Raw genomic sequence first — 23363 nt, forward strand, 5'->3', positions numbered from 1 at the left:
GGGGATTTTTGAGGGTTTTGTTGTTGTTGTTGTTGTTGCTTTGTTTTTGGTTTTGTTCTTGACTTTATTTCTTCCAAGGAGGCATAGATATCTTTCACTGTATCCAGTGTGCTTTGTTTTTGTGGCATTTCCTCACAGCTGTCCTTTTTAGATACAAGAGCTCAGTCTATTCACTGAGTATTCATACTTGTAAATTTTACTAATAAAGCATCTGAGACTTGCTGGGCTTCCTGAGGAGCCTGAAGTCAATTCTAAACTTACTTGTAAGTATAAAGTCAATGAGAGTGTAGGAAAGAAACACCCTAATAAATCACTTGAAAATGTGATAATAAAATTATAGAAAATAAGGGTGAAAAGACTGTTGAAGTAATTTGTCTTGAAAGGAGGGGATGAACTCTGTAGTATTCCTGACAGATTTGTCCAATGTTTTTCTGAGATCTCATTATTGCAGATTTCCCAGGTCATCTATTCCAGTATCAAATGTGTATATTTAGGACAATTTTCTTAGTGACCAAATCACATTTTCTTGCTATAAGTTTGAATTTCTGACTATTTGTATTATACCTGAAGAGAGATGGGGAAGAATTTCTCTCTCCTTTTCAGGATATCTTAACTGTTTCTGAGCTCTAATATCTTTCATTCTTTCTTGATGAGTCATGTTTTTTAACACCTTGCTGTTTGTGGTGCTCTTTGGGCTCTCTGTCATCAATCTGTCTGTTAAGAGTTCTAGTACTAAATGTAATTGAATTCCTTGAGTCAATATATTCAGAGTTGTTTTAGTCCTGGAAGAACAGGTTTGTACCATCTATAACATTAGATATCTAAAAGTATATGAAACACATGCTGAACATGTTTTCTATTTAGTTGGAGGTTCTGTGGTAAATTACAATATCATAAAATCTCTGTGTTATTGTCATCTTATGTTGTTGTTGGATGATTTCTCTCTTAGCCAGAAAATGTCCTGCCATGCTCAGAGAGCTGTGTGTCTGTCCCAAAGACCTGAAAATGCTGGTTCTTATGCTGCACCAAGAACACACCAATCTTTGTCTCTGTGGAAGGCTGCACAATGAGGGTTTTTTCCTAAGTACATAGATAAAAATACATTAAAATCTTGGTGTTCCCTGTTGCATTACAAGCAGTATCTTGTAAGTGATCCTAATTCCTGAAAACTTGAAATGCTTCGTATGAAAAGCTTGGAAAAAAGAGCTGGCAAGTTCCTCTGTTTGAAAAGCCTGTCACAAAAAAATGTCCTTGGATTGCAAAAACAAGATGGAAATGGAAGATAGACAACTTCGGTCGAATTTCAAACAACTGGGAAGTGTGAGATGAATATGGAGTTCTAAATATGGAAAAAAATACTGCTTGAGATGATTGTTGTTTGATAATGTAACCTTATCAACCAACTTTGCTTAATGTTTGTACTTGTTTCTACTTGCATGTATGTGTTCAAGTTTAATTAAAAATATTTGACTTGAAAGCTCTTTAGCGCCTTTCATCTAAATATGTCAGGAATTGCAAACACAAGAATTGTGGCATTTGTGTGGGAAGTTCATGAAGCCCTTTCCCCAACCCTTGACAAAGGAACTCTTCCCCTGTATGGTCCTATAACTTTTTAAGAAACAGGAGAGTGACCTTGATGTTCATTTGTATCCCAGAGTTTGAAGGAGTCATGGATAGAGCCCAGCCAGGAGTGGGCTGGGGGAGCTGCAGGAGCCATTCTGAGTGCCCAGGTTCCATGGCAAAATGAGCTCTGAAGCAGCGTTAATGTCAGTGCTGTTGAAGAAGGACTCTGCCTGCCATAACCTGCAGGATTTCACTCTGGAAATGTTTCACAAGTGGACAATAATTTCTTGGTTGTATGAAACTGTTGAAATGTGTCTAGAGGAGGCCACAAAGTTGGTAAAGGGACTGGAGCACCTCCCCTCTGAAGACAGGCTGAGAAAGTTGGAGCTGTTCTGCCTGGAGAAGAGAAGGCTCCAAGGAGACCTTACAGAACCTTCCTAAAGGGGCTGCAAGAGACCTGAAGAGGGACTTGTTACAAGGGCATGGAGTGACAGGACAAGGGCAATGACTTCACACTGAAGAAGGGTTGATTTATATTGGATATTAGGAAGAAATTTTTTCCTGTGAGCGTGGTGAGGAACTGGAACAGGGTGCCCAGAGAAGCTTGGATCCCCCATCCTAGAAGTGTTGAAGGCCAGATTGGACAGGGCTTTGAGCAATTTGGTCTAGTTAAAGGTGTCCCTGCCCATGGCAGGAACATTTGAAAATGAGCTGTGTCCTCCCAGACATCAAGTGAGGATGGTCCCTGTAGAGACAGAGTCTCTGATTTCATGCATTGGGGTCAGGGGATGGGCTGTGCTCTACTCTTTAGGACATATTTTATTACTGGGAAAAGGAAATAAAGGGACATGTGTGGGCCTACTTAGAAAGTGAGAATTAAGGTGACAGCCAAACCACACACAGATAATACATTTTATGGGCTTCTCATAAAATGTGTGAAAGGGGGAAGAGATACTTACCTAAATTGAATCTGACTTTGCTATGGATAACATGGATCTAAAGTGCAGTAAAGTATTTTCTATTGTAGACTGCAGAAAAGGTTTCTCCTTTTCCTCAGGAGACTTTTAAATTATATGTTGAAGAAGAGTGCAGCTTGCTCCTGAACACCCAGAAAGCAGAGCTTTTGTTGCTTGTCACTCTTGTTAAGTCTCAAAGGAGAGTTTCTTTGCCATGGCAAATGTTACAGTGCAGAATTTGTGTCTGTGTTACAGAGATCTTGGTGTTACAGAGTGTCTTGAAGCCCAGTTTCCTGATAAACTGTGCTGTGACACCACTAAAGTGCATTACAAAGAGCAAGTCAGGTTTCATATGAAAATGCAGTCTCTTTACTTGGGAGGCAAGCTTGCAGAGTTGTAGAGTTGAATATTTTGAGAAGTCACATCCCTCCGTTGAGAAGTTGGACCACTTGGAATAGGCCTTTGGGGCAGAGGTTTGGCTCTTGAGTCAGAAGTGTTTGGGGTGGGAAGGAGTGGGGTTGTCTTTATTAACACTTACCAGGAGCTTCAGGCAGGACACAAGAGCGATTTGACTTGCCAGTAGTTTCAAGCTTCAAGGAACACAAACTAGAGAGGCCAGACACGGCACAAGAAGGGAAGTTTTAGTTGTGCAGGTTTCTGATACCCAGTACTGGCTTTCTGTGCCATAGCTGGGAAGTGCTCCTCTTGGAGCTTTGGGCCATCACAAGATTTGTATCACTGATATTTTCCAGCAGGAGCTTTTTCTCTTGGTCTTTCTCTGCATGTCCAGCCTTTGCTAAAATTCTCCGTACAAAAACCTCTCAGACTGGCAGCTGAAAAACAAACCAGGAAACTTTGTTAAAACATTGTTTATCTACGTTATAGATCTTGCAAATGACACATAAAAATGAAAGTATTTCTGAGAGTGTTAGGCATGTCCATTCAGAACTTTGATTTTGCTGTAGGTTTGACATACAGTTTTTATTATTTTTTCATAATGAGCAGGTGGGTGCTTTAACTAAAAACCATGTAGTTGTGATTCAACACTGATTCAGCATGATTCAAGCTGTGCTTTTGTCACTCCCATTGAAACTTCATGCAGCATGGGTATGGCTGGGACTCTCTTGGGCCAGTCCTTCTCCATGAGGGTGGATGAGGAACTACTTCAGGTGGATGAGGAACTACTTCAGTTAAGAATTGTGTTAGTACATGGGATTAAATAGAATTACCTGCTTTTTCTGCAAGATGTTTTCTTCTTCCTGTTCTGGGTTTTCATACACCATTAGGCACAGAAGATGCTCATCACATCATGGCTCACTGAAGCAGTGTAGCAGTGTCCTTTTATCACAGGAAGGGTACTATTTCTGCATTTTATTTATTTATTGCTTAGTCTGGGTGCTCTTTCTTGGGTTAAGTTCAACCTATACAAAAATTTTAGGCTGGGAAAAATAACTGAATCACTGACCAGCATCAGAAGTGTCTTTTTATTCTGGTGTGAACTGGGAATGATTTGGCTCTTTCATCACTTTTGTAGTCTGATGTAGCTTATTGCTGTGTGTACTTTCAGTCAAAACTAGCCCATTAATGTCTTAAACCAGTTGTTAATGATGAGTTGTCTATTGATAGAGTGGCATTTTCTAGCCTGGTGGGAGAGCAGTTTTCTTAACTACTGCTATTCTTAAAAAAAAAAAAAAAAAAAAAAAAGAAAAAAAGAGCCTTTTAAAGGTCCTAGAATGCCTGGGAACAAAAAAAAAAAAAAAGGTCTCCAGGTGTTTCTCATTGGCATTTGACAGATTGAAAACAGATCTTCAAGTGTTCAGAACCAGTGCTTGGTCATGTCACTCGGTTGTGGGATATTTGGCAAGTGATTAGGCTTCCTATTCCCAGGTCCCCGGTCTGTCAGCCAGCTGTATCAAAGTGGTAAAGTATTTGGAGCACCAGTCAAAGAGAAATAGCTCATTATTAGGGGTTGCTTCTAAGATGTGTTCCTGATAATTATAGTGAAAAAATACTTGTATATATTAGATGAAAGTCACTGTTGTTCTGTGTGGTTTTTGCCTTACATTTCTTTTTCTTATGTGAGGATCACAGCTGTCTTTGTACATGTCTGTTTCACTGCAGTCAGTTGCAGTATCAGTAAAATACAAGTTTACCTATGTAAACCTATATAGCTCAGGAATAGTAATTTCTCTTCTCCTGAAAGTAAAGATGAATTTAATAATCAAAAGGATGTTTTCCTCCCCCAACTACTGTGATACTTTAAAGGTACTAATTTCTAGAAATATTGACTTAAACTGGTAACAGATGAAGGGTTTCTCCTTTCTTACAAGAAATCAATCACAGCACAGTTTTGGACTGAGATTTCCCTACAAGATTTAAGTCTTCATCGTGCTACAGAGAATTTGAGTTGTAAAGCATCTCAGAAAAGCTGACAACATTTTGCTTCTCTGTGTTATTTTTACACAAATCAACCAGAGTTTATTTATTCCCTTATCCAGCATGCACATCCCTTTGCTATTGGACGATTTTGAATTAGCTTTACAAAGATTACATGGATAGAGCCAGCATTGTGGTGGTTAATAGAAACCTGTGCAGTGAGGTCTGTGGGCTGCAAGATCACTAACAGTGCCAATGACAGTGAAGTATGGCCTTATCGAAAGGAGAATTCATAAGAGGCTGCCCTGGGACACTGCACCACTGTCCTTCTGTGTATCCTGACAATGTTATCTGTCCTCTCAGTACGGAGTATCAAATGTCTGTCACGAGTACAGAAATTAATTTAATGTCACCTGAAGACATGCAATTAATCTTTTAGAGGTTTTCATAATACCTTTACAGAAAGAGTTGCCAGTTTGGCGGATTTGGATTTTGGGGTTTAGCAGAAGATAAGGAAAATTAATTTTTCATCAGGGTTAATACAAGCTAGCAGGGCCACAAAGGCTGAGAAAAATGGTTTGGGAATTTGTCAAGTGTTGTCACTCTAGAATAATGCTGCTTAACGTCTGATAGGTGTAATCAAGAGTTGAGATTTCTATAGAGGGGGATTAATCAATTTGCTCACTACAGAATGCAAGTTGGTGATACCATTCCTTCATGGGGTTTAAGAATGAAAATAAGATTTGATCTGTCAAATTGCAAGCAGCTCTGACAGTATCAATAGGCATTTTTATCAGTACATTTTAAAGCATTTGTTATAAATAAATTTGTCCTGCTAATGTTGGTGGCAAATAAACTTCATCTTCATCATAAAACTGTCATAATGATTATGACAGAGGCTCCAGCTTGCTAAATTCAAGCAGTCCTTCATAGAATTCTGCTTTTAGAATTTGTGATCTCATATTTGACAGAATTCTAAGTTGCTCAAAACACAACACTGACTATATATAGATCTGTATAGTGAGAGGCTGATGAAAAACAGCCTTGATAGGTATCAGTGGATTGGTTCTAAAAGTCATGGCCATTGAATGGCATCATTTCTTTTTGTTAGTCTAGTTTTAGGTCAAACTACAGATTCTTCCAGAGCAGAGGTTTGAAAAACATTCACCATGTAAATCAAATCCTTTTGCCTCAATCTTTTGACCTTTATTTATATAGACACAGTATTTAAAATTAACTTGTTTTGGCACTGCTCACAATCTTTCAGTACTTGAAATTTGAAAGATGCTTTTTATACTTTCCCCTGAACAGAACTCCTGCAACTTAAAAAAAAAGGTGTTTTCATTACTCCAGCTTTAATTGAATAATAGAAAAATTTCTTTTTCATTGAAGAGAACTCTTTCCTGGCCAGATCCTAGGAAGGCAGACGCTTTGTAAAACTTCAAAATTTGGAGCTGGAAACTCTGGATGATTTATAATCTAGAAATTAAGGAGTAAACAATAAGAGGAAATCGTTCTTTCTTCATTGATTTGCAGACAAAGAATGAAAATTCATTTTCTGCTCAGGACTTTAGAGGAAATTTGAAGTATAAAATCAGAGCTTGTATCAATCAGTCCCAAGTCTCTGTGGTTGACTAAGGTGTTCTACCTGGGCTCAGCATTTTGTACATCAAATTGTGTGAGACAGGCCCTGATGATGAATAGATGCATCTCTGAAAAACTTAGTGCAGCCCTATACATTGTGAAATACTCTCAGAAAGAAAATGTATTTTGACATGAGAAGGCTTAAAACATTAATACCTCCCTCTGTTGCTGCATATTTAAATCTGGGGAAGGCAGTGGTGTAAGCTGATGAAAAATAACAATACAGAAATTGTCTTTAGGAAAAACAAACATTGATTTAAGATGAGCTAGACCTGAGACATTTTAAGTAGGAGAGATATTAGCAATTTAGTTTCTGTGATTTAGATGATATTGGGTAGCCACTGCACTGCAGCTTCAGTGGACTTGCCTGCTTGCCTGTAATTTGCTGTGTGATGAGGGAACATCAGGAGTCAGCATATGTACAGTCATCCTCACAGCTGTATGTCCTTTCCTCCAAAATGTCAGTGTACTCCTGTGAGCAGGTGACCTGTCCATAATGTTCTGAGGTTTTGTAGCTTTAAGTCCAGAAGTTAAAAAGCTCTTTTCAGGTGTTTTGCTTGACTTGGTTCTTCATTGTTGTACCTGGAAAAGCCACTCGTTGTTCTCTTGCACAGAAGTGTAAACAATGGTGGTGGTGGTGAGACTAAGTCACCACTACATGGGAATTAGTGGTAACAGTGTTTGTCCTTGCACTGTGGTGTCCTTAACCACTGAAAAAGGAATTACTGCTGAAAAGCTTCTTCTGGGTTGTTTTGCTTATTGGCACATGTCACTTAGCAGTCATGTTTGGTTTTTATCTTCAGTTGAAGCCAGACTAGCTGGAGCAAGAATTAATGTTCTGCTGACTTGCTCAGCTCTGTTAGACCTGGGGCACCATGTCTGACTCACAGACCTCTCTGGAGAAGCAGTGCTGCAGTTTTGTCTCTGCTTCCCCTCTTCAAGCCGTCTCAAAACCAGTAAATGTTCAGAGCAGTAATGTAAAAAAAAAGGAGTGGTTGATCCAGTTGCCTTTCCTTTCATTCTTTTTTCAGAAACAAGCAAAACTTGTTCCATCCTTTTTCTTTATTGTCTTCTGTAAGTTTTCTTATTTCTGAAATGGATTGAGTCATTAAAAAGTCCAGAGCTTTCCACCTTTTCACGCTCACAGAAGCATCTTGGTAGCAGCAAAGACCAGTGGTGGCATTTGAGATCCCAGCAGGGAACAAACCCCATCAGATTTTTCATCAGTGCAAACCAATGTGGTGTGCTAATGCCTTTGACTGTTCACTTCATACAGTTTTATTTGGTGATAATTGAGCTTGGTAGTTAAATATTGGGTGGTTGTTGGCCATCCTAGACTTTTATGTGAAATGATTGTTTGCTTTTGAAGTTTCAGTAATGAGCATGTTGGATGTGTTTTGTACCTGAGGGCTTTGCTCTCAGATGCTCTTCCGATGTGCTGGGATCCTTTTTTGGTTTGGAAAGAAATGGTTGCTAATATTTATGGTTCTCACAGCAGGCATTTAGCAGAGATTAGATTTTAGCTCCCAGTTATTGCATTTAAATTCCTCCTAGATTTTTTTTGTTCCTTTTAGTTTCATTATCTTCCAGCTGCTGTAGGGTTGAATAAAAGAAATTATCTGATCAAGGCATAGAGTTTATGGTGATATTGATATCAGAACTAATATTAAAACAAGGATTTAATGCTGGTAAGGTTTTGTGCATATGTTTGGGTTTTTCAGGAGTGCTCTTGCTTTTGTATTTTTGAATACAAATGGAAGAGAAATTGAAGGGAAAGCTTTGTAATTTCTCACTAATTGCTGCTCTCAAAGGTTTATATACCAAACTTTCCATGAAGACTTGGTGCCATTCAGTTCAGCAGTGAAAAAAACCTTTTTGTGATTAGAGGTGGAAAAGACAGATGCACATTTCTGTTGTTTTCTTGTTTTGGACACTGTGGATAAATGCCATGATGAGCTTTAGGATTTTCCCTGTGGCAAGTTGTGCTTTTGAGTTGTAGTGCAAGGAGGTTTGAAGCTCGTTTGTGTGGGATTTAAGTACTTGAGTTCTTGATAAGTTGTAGCCTGTATATACTTTATAATGCAGAGGCCTTGATTTTGAGGTGTAAATTCTGAACTACTGAGCAATCAAACATGAACTGGCCCACATACCACGAACTGTTTCTTACCAAATCTCAGCTGAGCCTTAGTAACCAGTCCTCACTGGGTATTTCTTTTGCTTTTCTTTAATGGAGAGGTACTAATTTGTATTGTCAATGAAAATAATCTTGCTATTAGACCATAAGTCTGTTCCTTCTGCACCTTTGTGTTTTGTCTCTTTATCCTCAAGAAATGTGCCAGTTAGCATGAAACCCTCTGGTTTTTGATGTCTTACAGGTGCAAAAGGAGTTTTGTGAATATTTAAGGGAAGGGAAAAAGAAAATCCAGTGTAAATAAAGGTGCTCTCATAATACTTACTTTTTTTCCCTTAAACATGCATTCTATTTGAGAGCTTTTGTGGGGTTACCAGAGGTTGTTTATGGAGTTAGTCAAAGCCTTCCCCCTGCAGATAAAATGTTCATTAGTATTTGAGGTCTTAAGGGGAAGTCCTGTCAAGATATAGATAGTGCTGTTGAAACCATTCAATAATACAATGCAGGTCATGGATGCAAAAGTACCTGATCCTTTGTCAGACTCTGCTGGTTCATGCTCCGTGGAATTTTCAGTGATTGTTCTAATCTGGACAGGCAGACACAAATTCAAGAATCACCTGTTTCTAGGAAAAAAACAAACTGTTTGTGTAGAGGCAGTGTAAGGGAATAATGTCAGTGTTTGAAGCTCATGGTTTTACTGTGCCTGATTGCACCAAGAGATGTTATGGCAAGAGTTACCTTGGATGAGAGAGACACTGAGATGGTGTTTCACTGTGTTTATGATTATAAATATAAGAGCTTTGTAAGGCAAACAAAAAAACACCTTGAGGAACTGTTCCAAGTACAGACAGTGTCCAAGGAAAGGGACTGCTTGAAAAGCTGCTGGTGTAGAAGTTGGAGAAGGAGTATGCACTTCAAAATAAGTACCAGGTTTTTAACTAAAGAGAGGTTTGGAGGCTTAAAGATGAGCAGAGCATTTTCCTGATTCTTCCAGCCTCCACAGTTCTTTGCTCCTCCTTCTGCAATGTGTATGTCTCTCATTATATTGAAAAAAAAGAAAAGTAATAAAAATATAACACACAGCATAGTTCATATGTAACCTGGAAGGAAGAATGATTTGGAAAGAGAAGTGAAAACAAGCAAAGGCATGATTGACCATTGTATATAATAAAACCTGAACAAAGTAAACTGTTCTTCGGCTAGCACAGATTTATTTTAGGCTGAAGTGCAATTTGCAGGCTGAGCCTTTGCACGCGCCTGCCACAGCCACCAGTTTGCTTTAGCAGGCAAAGCCCTGGACACTCTCTGAATGAGCTGAATGTGGCAGGAGCCTGCTCAGGGCAAGGGTGTGCAGTGCCTGGACCCTGAGCCGCTGTTGTGTTGTTGATTTCAGCAGGGGGGAGAGGATGCTGGCTTTTTTCACCCCGAGGGCCAACCCCAGCGGCCTCAGCAACCCCCGGAGCCGAAACAGCCGCCAGTGCGGAAGGTCACATTGACAAAGGGAATGCAGCAGCACCAACAGCAGCAGCAGGCACAGATCCATTCACCAGCTCCTCAAGGAGTCAAAAACATCCAGGGAATCCATCAACCTAAAAAGGTGATTTTTAGATGCATATCGGTGCTAGAAGTTTCACTGTCTAGCTGTGTTGGTCTATTAATAACCGGCATTCTATTTGTCAGTTGCTAGCACAGGGCTGCATGACCCAGGAGATGCATAATTGCATATAAAGCTTTTAATCTAGAGAGACTTGTTTGTACCCAGCACAGACTGGCAGTGCCTGCAGGTTGCTTCATCTGCTGATGTTGTGGCCAGCTCAGCACTCCCTGGGGAAGTGCATGTGTCCCGAGACAGCTACTGGAGGAGATGGTAACCAGTGTGCTTTTTAGCTTTAAAACCAAGTGAGTTTTTGAAGTTGTGCTTAAGATTTCATTTTGGCAGTTTCCTCTTATGTAGGAGCACACAGTAACTGTTTCAGGATGCTCTATGCTGGATTCCTGAAGTTGCTATCACTCAGAACAGTTGGTGATCTTGTAACTTGATTTTTGCCCTGATCATGCACTGGTAGGAGGCAGGCAAGGGTCAGGGTGGCAGCAGTGTGTGCCTTCTCTGCATTTGCAAGCTGGCACACTCCTTGAAGGTAGCTGGCATTTTGGCTTTTAAGTTAGTTCTTGGTTTTGAACTGTTGGCCATAGTCTTCCTGTTTCATAAAGATAAAGTTTTGTTGCAGATGTTGAAGGGTATGAAAAGTTATTACCCATCACAGGCTTTACAAGTAGAAGTCAAGAAACTGTTGAATGTTGACTCAGTGTTAAGTGTTAACTCTGTTTAATGTTTGTTTCTCTGTTTGATTGTTATTTTTCCACTCTTGACTGTTCAACATTTGATTTGCAAGAATTAAATCCATGCATTTTCTGCTCCAGAGTACAGGGAAGAGGAACTTTGAAAAAAGTTATTTTAAAGTTATTTAGCCTTAGCGAATAAAACCAAGAGTTGGTAGCACTAGAGATTGAAGGTGCTTGAAGCACTTTGCTGATCTTGTGAGTACATTAAATTTACCTATGGGTTAAGAATAGAAGAAGGAGAGGGATCACCTGTTGGGTTTTTTTGTCCATACTCAAAATGTTGGAGCCGAACACATGCTGCTGATGTGATCAGTGTTGAAAACTAGATTATACATTTTTGTCTGAGATCCTCCACTGTGTGGTTGATCAATCTGTGCTAGAGGTGAGACTTCTAGGAAGAATGCAGTATATATAACTCAATATATAACTTGTTAGCCTGCTAAAAGAGGTTTGTGTAAGCAGTGGAGGAATATGTTAGTAAGCGGCCTTTCAAATTGGCAAACAGCAACAAGCTGTTTTAAATCAAGACTTTAATCAAGTCTTCAAGTGAATAGCCAACTTTTATATCCTCTGTCAAGTGCAGCACACAGTGGGTAAGTAAATCAAAATACTGTTACTTTTGTTGTTGGCAGGTCATTATGCACGGCAGAGGCAGAGGAGTAGCAGGCCAGATGGGCCGAGGACGCTTGATGCCAAATAAACAGAACCTGCGAGTGGTGGAGTGCAAACCTCAGCCCTGTATTGTGTCAGTTGAAGGGCTTTCTTCATCAACTACTGATGTCCAACTGAAAAACCTGCTGATGTCAGTGGGACCCATTCAGGTAGGTCAACCTCGGTTTATCATTTTTGTGCCAAAAGGCTTTCATTCCAGAAAGCTCAATTAATTCCCTGACACTAAGTACAATGCGTGTTTATTGGTAATTTATGTTTGAAGGCACCCCCACCCACACAAGCTACACCTGGTAGCAAAGGCAAGCATGTGATGATATTGCAGCACAGGAGGCACGGTAGGATTTTGCTAACCATCACATTCCTGCTGCAAAATTCTCCTTCATTTTGGAGTTCCTCTGTTATTTTCATAGGCAATACAAGCCTGTCCATTCTGTGAGGTTGTTGAAGCCAGATGGTCATATCAGAGCAGATGTATTTGGGTGCTGTCCTTGTTTATTGTTGACTTGCACCTACTCTCCTTTTTGACATTTACCTTTTCCTGTCACTGCAGTCCTGGGGTACAAGCACCTAATGACTCAGAGGACATTTTAGCCTGTGTAGCATCCTCTACTTTTTCAGTCTTCTTTGGAGGAATTTACTGATCCTTAATTTTTGAGAAGGTTCTCTTCGTTAGGGGCCTGTGGGCAAGGTTATGACATGCACACACTTGTATCTGCTGTGCAGCTTCTGTTCACAAACTGCCTGCTGGAACTGATGTGTCAGTTAAATGACTTGAGGAAAGCAGGAGGTTTTCAAAGCAGTGAAAGGCTTAGGAGGCCCTCTCTGACTTATTGTTACTGCATTTAAAAATATCAGTCAATGAATAATGAAAAGTACAGGTGAGAATTTTTTCCTTTTGACAGGAACAACATTTTCAGACAAATGCAATGCATGAATTGGAGGTGTTCTGTGAGAATTCTTTATTACTAGGATCATCTCTCTGTTGCAAAACAGACTGCTCTCCTAAAAATGAACATTCTGCCTCACTTGTTCCTAATTTAGTAAATGGAATAATACTGAATTATTTACGTCATCAATTCAGAGAGGCTTAATTTGTTTGGGAAAGCAAAACTAGCCTCACAAAATACTTTGTGCCTTTGTGTTCTGTAGTACTCTAGGAAATTATTCATACAGTTCCAAAGCACATTTATTCAGTGTTTACTTGCTAAATCTTGCATGAGAATATTAGAAGGAGATTAATAGAAACCCTGCAATGAAATCTCACAATTGAGAGAAGTTATTGAGAATGTGCTAAAAAATTTATTCAGTACTTGCTGTTTCATAGCAGACTCCAAACCCTGGTCTCTCAATTCAATGTCACAGACCAATTTAGAAGGATGTACTTACAGGAGAAAAAACAATGACTAATTTTCTAGTGGGATTTGATGCATATCTATGCCCTCCAGAACTTGTATTCTTGCAGCAGCATCAACCGTACCTTTGGAAATTATGCTTTCTGAATCATCATCCATTTCCTTACAAGAAATCTAGAAGTAGTACTTGAACAAGATGCTTGAATTTAGCTAATGATGCAGAATGTTCTTGTGCTAATTCTGCACTTGAATTTCAAGTCTGACTTGTAGAAGGCTGGAAATTTCCTGGCTTGTTTGAGACTAAATGATGTTTCACAAGTACAAATGGTGAGATATGCAGGAAAAAGTGATGCTTTTGTAGGAAGAATATGAGACTGGTTCCACCATCTGTAATACGTAGCTTTTTGATTTTGTTTTTTAATGGTACCCTGAGAAGTGGCACCACAGAAATGTTAATGCACCAAATTAGGAGAATGCAGTCACAATTTGACTTGAAGGACAAGAATGGAAAACAAGAATGTTTGAAAATCTGCATTGTTGCTGTCCACAGCAATTAGTTTTATACAGGTGATGCTAGATTTTCAAAGTGGTCAATATCCTGAAGTGCAAAAGTGGATTTTCTCCTGACTGTAAATTAATGTTTTAACTCTTGTTTATGCTCAGTGCTGCACAAAATCCCCTGCAGCTGGGATGGTCAGAGGCTCTGATAGCAAAGGGAGACTCAATTTTTCCTCATTCTTCCTTTAATATGTGTTTCATGCAAGGGGTAGTGCAGGGAGGAGTGCTGAAGGGAGCTGCTGTAGAAGAGCCCAGCAGTGGCTGAAAGGGCTCCTTTCATGCAGGTTTTGGGGGTTCCTGTGTGAGGACAGTGTATGTGGGAGGCATGGGCCACAGCAAACAGATCTTGGGTAGTGCAGAGCTCTGGTCCTCTAAGATGAAGTGTTGCAGCTTGGTGGACTGAAATAGGAGAGATTTGGGGAGATGGCAGTTGTGAGAAAATAGCAAGCTGTGAAATTCTAGCTGCTTTTTTTGAAATTAGGCCAGGATGCCCAGGTTTTTAGCTGTTTTCTGATGGAGCTGAAGAAATAGTAAGAGGAGGGAAAGGACAGTCAGTTCTATCTGACTCAGTCTTTAAGGTGTAGATTATCCTGTCTTCAGCTATTGACTATATTCACCACAATTTTCCTTAAGGACCTGAACTCTTTTGACATCAAGATTTTTCATTTCATTTCTCTTCGGGGAAAATAACCGTGTTGAACTCATGCTTATTTTTTGCAATTGTAAAGGAAATTTAAATCTGAATCAAAACTTAGGGAGTTCTCATCATGCCTGGATAGTGTCTTGAAATGACACATATCCACCCCCCAAATGCCTGGTTAAAGGTAAGGATTCCCAAACTATGGGACATAGTTAAACAAGCACCTCTGATGTTAAACAAGCTCCTTGCTTTAAAGCAGCATGCAGACACAGCTCAGAAATCTGAGTATCTCGTGTATCAATTTCTGCTGCAGTCAAGATTGGAAGGTGGAAGTGGCTGAGACAGAGCTCCCAGAGAGGAGGAAGAAATCCATGGAGCTCCTTGCTCTTTGACAAGAAGAACAGACCATGAGCACTTGTCTCACCTGGTAGAGGACCTCTGCTTCATCCTCGCCTTCCATGCTGGGGCATCTGTAAAGCAACTGAGCCCACACCAGCTCTTGGTTCCAAATATCCTGAATTCGTTACAGTGTGATCATCCTGTGTGTCTTTCCTCAGAAAGTGACTCTTTGCTGGCATAACAGTTTGAAGTTGTGGGAAAAGTCTATAATCTCTCAATGGAGTTAACAGGGAGGAAGAGATTACTTTGCTTTTCTGGGCCCAAAAGGCTTGGGGTTTTATTTTAGCTTTTTCTTGTCAGTATCACTCTCAAGGTACAAGTACCTTGCACAAACCTTGGGATGGGAAGTTAAAAACTTCTCTCAGTTTATGATGTTCAATGCTCCCAGCTTTGCCATCAGCTTTCATTGAGGTGTCAGTGAGTCACAGTTTGGGAATAACTGGGCATGCATGAGACAGGATGGGGGAAACTTAGAGCTGAAGTTGGAAATTTGGCATTTTTCCCTTCCCATACCCTAGAAATGGAGAAAAATTGCCTTTTCCCATGTACAACCTTTGAAATACCTTCTGTTGCTTAATCACTGAAAACTCTTTAATTCTCATCCCTGCTTCACTGAAAGTGTTATTAACATAGGGAAAAAAAATACCATTAAGATTCTCAAGACATTGAATATAAGAAAATCTTTGGGGCTCCAGGAACATCCCCTTTGTTACATCTGCCTTTTACAACTCAAACATGATGAAATTAGCAGAAGTGCTTCCTTCCAGCATACAATTTGCTGTCATACTCTTTCTGGAGAGGATGAGCTTTCAGAAGCAAATAACGTACCTGCAGTAAAATCTCATTGTTGATTCTAAAGAATTACATGTTATAAATAAAATTATGTATTCCAAAGTGTTGGAAAGTACAGGAGATTTCTGTGCACATCACCAAACTAAAGCCTCCTGAGAATGGTGGTGGAGCAGTGACATTCAATGCACATCCATTCAGAACCACTTGATAAAGTAGATTACTAATAAGTTACAAAGGTCATGAGAAACAGCACTTGCGTTTTTCTTTTTTGTGCTCTTGAATTCAGGTTTAATGTTTATATTGTCTAAAAGTTGTGTTCAGCTAGTTATTGCCACCCTCAGATGAATTGAGTTTGGGATGGTGGCAGGTAAAGTCTTTTCTAGATCTCCAGATAATTTTAGTACTGAAAGAATTATTTTACAGAGGTGTTCCATCATCATCATCATCTTTAATCATAGATGCAAATAGATGCAAACTTAAAGCATCAGTGCAAAATCTCAGTATTTGTGAACATTTAAGATTATAAATTCTGATGCTTAAAAAAAGAGAAATTGGGAAGACACACTGTTGTATATCAGAGGTGAGGAGAGTGTTGGGATTGTAGGTGTACTGTGAGCAGTTCTACAAATAAGGGTTTTGCTCTGCTAACATGTTCATTTCTGGTCTGGGAAAGGAAAAGCAGTTCCAGTGCTGATGTGCCTGGCTTTGCTTTCCTGGAGTGACAGTGCTACCTAGTGCTGGGCTGCTGTAAAGGCAGCCCCAGCCAGCCCTTTAAATCCCATTTTACACATATAATTTTCTTTCTATCTTGACATTTTTACTTTTTTTTAATAAACAATTAAACCATATGTCCCTATATTATCCAAATCACTTATCATCAATACACTTTCAATTAACCTTCCTCTGTATTTCCTAGTATCAAAACCAATAACCAACAGTCATCATCATTCCATAACCACCCCAGAACTGACCCCTCCCAAAAAAACCCAACAGAAATATAAACCATGATCATAAGTTATCAATCAATCATCCACCAAATTTTCATGTTCTTGTAGCTTATAAAAAGCATGACACTGAAGATATCAAGATGCATTCCTGCCTGCATTCCCAGGATTTATCTGAGCTCACAGAGGCATCAGGGGAAATGCCTGGGTGCACACCCCCAGAATGTGCTCCTGCAGGGCAGCAGGGGGTTCTGCTCTGACATGAGGTGCTCAGGCTGACCAGGGGACCACTATGGTCTTTCTGCTTGGGAAAATATTTTCAGCTGTGGCAGAAGCTATGGGAGAAGATGTGGCCAGTCCTGCTCCATCCTTAGGGCTGGGGGAAAGAAGAGCAGCTCCATCATGAGCCTGCCCAGTTCAGCCTTGCTGTAGAGCTGTGTGGGAGTGACAGATGCCCAGCTCAGGGACAGAACAGCATTTCCCCTCATGACACCTTGCATATGGAAAAAGAATGCTGAGTACTTTTAAGGGCAAATAATAGGAAGTCAAAGGTGTCAGAAAAGCAGAAAGGAGGAACAGAAGGTGGAAGAGATCAATTGCAGCAGCTGAGGGTGAAATAAATACATTCTGTCCCAGCCTCTCTGCCTGCTGGTAGTAGCTGTGAAGTGTCACTGCCAGGAAGGATGCTTCAGGTATCAGGAGACTGTGAGGACAATAAAAACGTGTCTGCCTTTATTGATGGCAGGGAAGAAAAAATGGAATCTGGTTGTTCTGTTTAGAAAGTGCCTGCTGTGCTGCTATTTGACTTGCTGCAGAACAGCTTGGATCACACACTAGAGATGATGTTGGTTGGGGAAGTTTGCTTTCTTTTTGCACAGACCTGGTTTTTAATAGTTTAGATGAACTGGCACCCCTAATCCCAAACCCACTGGTGAACTGAAAGTGTGCTCTGCTGGGCAGTACATTTACTTCAGTGAGAGAAATTCAGTAAAAGAGGAAACCTTCACTTCCCATGTGTCTCCTATAGTTAAAACACGTGCTTGCTCCAGTCTCATTCCTACCTGCTTGGTTTCCATCTCCCAGTGCTCTGTTATCTCCCTTTTCACTTCTTACTCTCTGTGTAACCTCTGAGAGTTCTGGTGTCCAAGGTGTTTGCATTCTGCAGTCTCTGCTTTGTACTTGAGGATGTCCTGCTGTTTGTCTCAAGGCCCTTGGTTTTGCAGTGAAGTTTTACTAGAGATTAATTTGCTGTTCTGATCATACTGGCTCTTTCAGTATTGTACAAGAAAGTACAAATTTAATTACAGAGCTTGGATAGAGGAGAAATTTGAGGGCAGTGTAGATCTTCAGGCCTAAGGAAATACCTTCAGAGGGAATGGTCCTTTTATGATATTCATGCTTTAGTCACTGGTAGTAGTTCAGTTGCAGAAAAAGCCAGAGCTGCTGATTATTTTTTAAGTTTTTGAGTTAAATAGTATGTTTTAAAACAGCTTGTAAGCAAACTCTCAATCAAAAGTATGATTATGAAATTCTGAGCTTCTTGAATTTTCCATTCAGCCTAAGATCTGCATCTTTCCATGGCAGTTCCTAAGCAGAAAAAGAAGACAGTCAAGATCAAAATGAGCTCTGTGCTTCCTAAATCCTTTCCATGTAAAATACTCTTCCTCACTCTAAACTGGCTTTTTATTTTTAATGCTAGAAATATGTCAGAATGTAACTTCTGTCCTCCAGAGTCAAACATGCTCAGAATACCTGTGACCTCAGGCTGCTATCAGGAACTGCTGCACAGTAGATCTGTACTGCCAAATCTGTGAAGTAACCAGTCATTTGAAATCCCTTGGAAGTTATTGTGTGTATTGTCAATCCTTTCCACCTGAGTGGGTCCCAGAAGAGGTTTTCATCCTCTGGTGAACATCTGACTAGGTCAACTTAAAGAGAAGATGTGAATGAAGTTGTTTTCTCAGAGCTGTGACGTTTGGGAGGATTGTGGCATTTCAGGTTAGGGGCTCATGATAGGAGGTTCTGGTGTTGCAGTAGGGAAGTCTCCTGTGGAGGAAGAGTAGGGGCCCTCCCAGTAAATCAAACAATGCTCACTAGAACCAGCTGGTCTCCAGAGGCAGAGCTGCAGCCACCCTGCCTCCCACCACTGGCCTTTCAAAATCTGTAGGTGTCAGAATAATAGCAAACTCTGATCAAATGCCTACTGAGGTGTCATGCTTTGGAAAACATGGAACCATGTGTTTTGTCATTACAATGGAGATCATAAGACACTGAATTACTTTTTGAGAAATGGGTGTTGGATTTGCATGGCTGTGTTTTTGTAGTGGGGGGCTACAGGAGTGGATTCTGTGAGAAGCTGCCTGAAGGTTCCCCTGTGTCTGATTGAGCCAATGCCAACCAACTCCAAGATGGACTCACCACTGCCTGACCATCACCATCAGCAGTGGTGGTTGTGCCTCTGTTTTCAAATAGTAATGTGTTTTCAGAAGGGGAGAGGGGCTATTGAATGTTATCACTGAAAAAAACCAAAAAAACAGCTGCCAAATTATTCAAAAAGGATGAAGAAGTTCAAGTGTGTTAAACTAGCAAAGTAACATGGGTAAGATTTGTAAAATGAATTAATTTTTGGATGTATTTTCCTAGCTTGTTTGTTTGGAATCAACAAAAGCAGAAGCTGATGGACTAAGTCTTTGAGATAATGCCTTGAATATTTTGGGATAATAAAATTCAACAGGATACACAAGGAAGTTTTCTTCTGACTGTAGCTGTTAACATCTTCCAAACGTAGGATCAGCTCTAAACTGCAAATCACCCCAAATTCAAAAAGACAGAAATAATCCAGTAGGATGAGAATGCAGTAATTTTACTTCAGGTTTCTCCTGAAGTGGAACTCTTAATTTCTGTTCCCAGCCCATAGCCTGTCTGCTCAGGATGGGATGGCAGCAGCTGAGGCCCTGCACCTATGGTAAATGTGTTGTGTGCCTTATCATCAGTGTTCTTAGAACATAACAGTCAGGGCTTAGGTAGTTAAGTGAGAAAGAAGGTATTGTCCCAAAGTCAGAACATAAATAAATCTTTGTTAGCTGGATGCATAGTGTTCACACTTGCAAGTCATGATAGATGAGGATTTGTTTGAAAACACAGCAAAGATGGTGCCATTTCAGACTGTGGTCACATCTTCAGAGTAACTTGGCTTAGTAATTGTCTCTTGTTAAAACAGAACCTGAAGGGGTTTTTTATCTATACCCAAGGAAGGTGTGTGTACCTCATGTACCTTAACAAACACGAAGTGATTATGCATCATTTTTGCTGACATAGTCTGATTGCAGCAGAGGCTGAGAATTTGGATAAAACCCATTTAAATTTTTTTTTTTTCAGAAAGTTTCCAACTGGAGCAGTACTGTTTGTGCAACATTAGTCTATCCCTTGTTTTGCAGTCCTTAATTCTCAGTCTTAAATCAGGCATGTGTAACTGCAGCAGTTGAGAAGATGCTGCCTTACCCCAGGCTGGGTGATGGGTTGTGTTTAGGCAGTTCAGTGAAGGATCAGATGGGTGGTTTTTTGTTTCCATAGTTGTATTGACCAGTGAAATTAAATCTGATAAAGATGCTTTTTAGTAAACTTACCCAAGAACTGATGCCTTGTTGCCAAAGCAGTTGAGTATTAAAATGCATTTAGTGTTTTGATTGCTTTTGGGGTTTTTTTTTGCTCTGGAAAATAAAGCAGTAATACAGTGTAAGAACACAGTACCCAAACCAGTCAGTTAATAAGCTTATTAATTCATAAGAAAGTATAAATAAGTTATCTATAATAATATTAAGATGCTTTGCCTAATTTGGTTAATAAGTCTGTGTTATACCAGAATGTCTTCCTTTAGTCAATTTTTACATGCTAATTACTGAGAAACTTGTTAATAATTCATCATCATGCTTGTATAAACTGCAAAATCAAATTTTACTTTTGCTCCTCTCCAGAATATTAATGCAGTAATATCTCAGTTCTTGTGGGAAAAGTCACCAAAAGCAGCTTCTCTTCTTCAGTTGATCACAACAGGAGTCTGGAGCATAAAGCACTGGGGGAATCTGCTGTGGTAGTTAAGTGAGACCTGACATTGTGGGGAGGATCACTTGGAGGCAGGACATGCAGGGTGCAGGTTCTTGTACAGCTCCTCTTGTTGAACTGTTCTCTGAAATATTCATTCTTTCAGTGATTCAGACAGGTTTTTCTGTCATTAAAAGCGTTGACTTCTTTGAACAGAAGAGATTTTTTGTTTGTTTTCAGCTGTAATTCAGAGATATTTTTGTTGGCAACTCTTAAAGTTTGTTCTTTCCAAATCTTACTTAAAGGCTGTGTTTAATTTTTAGTCTTCAAAGCATAGTCCTCAGTGACGAGACTGACTTAGTTCATGGTTCTTTCTTTTTTAGCAAGAAAAGTGGTGTCAAGGAAACATGTGTTAAGATCTAGTTCAATAAATCATAAAAAAGTGAGATCAGTAAGGAAGGAGAACACAAACTTCAGCATCTCTGTCACATTCCTGCAGATAAACCTGCAGGTGAATTGAGCTTTATCCAGGGTCTTTCACCACTGCTTTTTGCAGCATGACTGCATTCTTGTTGGTAAAATGTGCTTAACTGTGTCAAGAGCATTCTGATTTAAAAAGAAATAAAGATCATCCTCTGAGTGTGTTTTGTTAAAGTTAAATCCTATTTCTCCCAGCTCAGAAATGGAGAAGTTGCAGTGACTTAGCTGTACCTTTTCATCATAGCAGCTTTCCAAAAACTATAAAATGCAAATTAACCTCCTGATGCTTATCAGATTTGCTGAATCCTTTAACTTTTACTCAGCTTTCACTTTGAAATCACAGGCTGGTGGAAATACTAAACATCTGTGATTTTCCTGGAGAGAGGAAAGTTTCCTGTCAGTTAGAAGAAGGTGCAAAATTAATTGCTTCAAAATCACAGATAGGTAAGTTACAGAAAGTGGCAAAGCTGAATTGTCAGGCTTAGATACAAAGAAATTGGACTTATCAGGTGCCATGGCTCTTGTTAAATACACATTTACCAAGAGAGTCTTATATGTTCAAAAAAGATAGAAGTAGACAATTTTAATAACAAATTTCATCTAGGCATATGACATCTTGCTTTAAATGCTCCATTAGATTGAATGAACAGGGAACAGATTAGTGGGATTAAAAATTCTTTCACTAAGAGATACCAAAGTGTGTCACTGCCAAAATGTGTTGAGTGGGGTTGTATGTTGTTTCACAAGGAATCCTTGCTTCCTCCAAAGATCTGTGGTGCTTTTTTAACAGTCTAGGTGGTGATACAGAGTTTTTGAAGGCAAAGTTTAAAATCCTGAGGACTGACCATCAGAGGGCTGGAATCATCCAAGTGTGGGGGATGCAGCTGAGTTCCAGGCAAAATGCAAGAGCAAAGAATTATGTTTATATTATCCATCAGGAGATCATAATCTAGAACAGTTTAAGGTGTCCATATACATACATTTGTGTGTATATATACATATCTCAGTGTAAAACTGTATTGCCATTATGTAGAAAGTCAGAGAAAAGTAGAATGTTAATAATTCTTTATTCTGCATCCAAAGCTGTAAGAACAACTGGAAGCTGAATCAGAACAATTCTGTCTTTAATGTGCTGCAGCATAGGCTATTAAACATCCAGAACTTTCTGTGAGATGTTGGAATCACTGTGGTACTGTGAAATTTCGATTGAAGCCTTCAGATCTGTTTTAACCTCATTACTCTGAAATCTCTGGCCTGTGTTCACAGGCAGCAGGATTGCAGGATCATATTTCCATCCTGAGTATTCTGTGATGCTGAATACTTGCTGGATGTTCTCACTGATTCTTGGATATGTAGCTATTTAATGTGTGAATCTTCATCTTCTTGAATTTCTCAAGTGTCTTTTTCAAAATTATTCTATTATAAATGAAGTGCTAGCTCAAAAACTCATAAACTTTAATCTTCATAAGTGTGATAACAGCTCTTAACCAAGGCCACAGGGCTGCTCTCTGGGGTCAGCCTGACCTGCTGCAAGCAGGGAGTAAGGACATGAGTTCTCCAGAGTCCTGGCTGAGGTGTGCTGGAGTTTTGGAGAGCTCAGTACTGTGCAGGGGGTTTGTCACAGCTGAAGCTTTGTGAAATTCTCTCTCATGGTTGGGAGGCACGTGTCAGATGGACTTGTCTAGGAGATGTGTGTTGTGTGGAGGACTTGGAAGTGGTGACCTAACCCATCTCACCGTGGTTTTGTGGTGATGTCTGCCAAAAGCTGGCCACTTGTTTCATAAAAACAGCATGAGGATGTGCAGTTGAGAGAAATTACCACTTTTTTCTGTTTCTGCCCTGCCTAACCTGTGGAAAGCCCTGATCCCTTAATGTACATCAGGTGAATGACTCCAGGTGTTTGTGTGGGCAGTTGAGCCCTGACCAGTTGAATGCTTCTTACTTGGTGGGAGTTTGGCTGTGGGGTTTGGCTCATCTGCTCTTGAATTGAAGAATTGTCACCTTTGCTTAACAAGTGATAGTCTGGGTTTTCCAGGTGGTACAGTTGCTTAAAGCATCAAGTCAAACACCATCAGCTGGGACCCTGACTGCAGTCTCAGAAGTCTCTTTCCAGTCTATTCTTTTATTGCACAAAAAAAGAAAACAGAAATCTGTTTCTGAATAAAGAAATACAGCAAAATTTCAGTCGATTTCATGCTGTTGTGAAGTGGATCTTGAAGTGAATATTAAAAATATGTTTTGGCTTTTCTGTCTCTGCAGAGTTTACAGATGCTCCCTCAGCAACGGAAAGCCATAGCAAAGTTCAAGGAGCCAGCACATGCTTTAGCATTTCAACAGAAATTCCACAGGTAAATAATTAAGCACTGCTGCCACCATGGGTCCTTCCTTCCTTTCAGAAGATAAAATCAGTCTCCTCTGGCTCAGTGTTTCTTTAATCCAATCAAGCATCTGTTGATTAGTGACCTTCATGGA

The 23363-nt window shown here is 39.8% G+C and overlaps 1 protein-coding gene across 5 annotated transcripts in view; it reads left to right on the forward strand.

Annotated features, from left to right (window-relative positions):
* The window catches only part of RBM33 (RNA binding motif protein 33), a 103496-nt gene that overhangs the window by 73317 nt on the left and 6816 nt on the right, over window positions 1-23363 (forward strand). For 2 of the 5 annotated variants that reach the window (XM_071428583.1, XM_071428586.1), the window contains exons 16-18: window positions 10064-10267; window positions 11646-11834; window positions 23151-23239. In XM_071428583.1, coding sequence (XP_071284684.1) covers window positions 10064-10267; window positions 11646-11834; window positions 23151-23239 — 482 coding nt within the window. Of the gene's footprint in view, window positions 1-949; window positions 1478-10063; window positions 10268-11645; window positions 11835-23150; window positions 23240-23363 lie in introns of those variants that run through there. The other 3 variants (XM_071428584.1, XM_071428587.1, XM_071428588.1) reach the window with 3 other exon arrangements.

This window comes from Agelaius tricolor, unplaced genomic scaffold (assembly GCF_023055355.1).
Source record: "Agelaius tricolor isolate 1412-34295 unplaced genomic scaffold, bAgeTri1.0.p SCAF_6, whole genome shotgun sequence".
Taxonomy (NCBI): Eukaryota; Metazoa; Chordata; class Aves; order Passeriformes; family Icteridae; genus Agelaius; species Agelaius tricolor.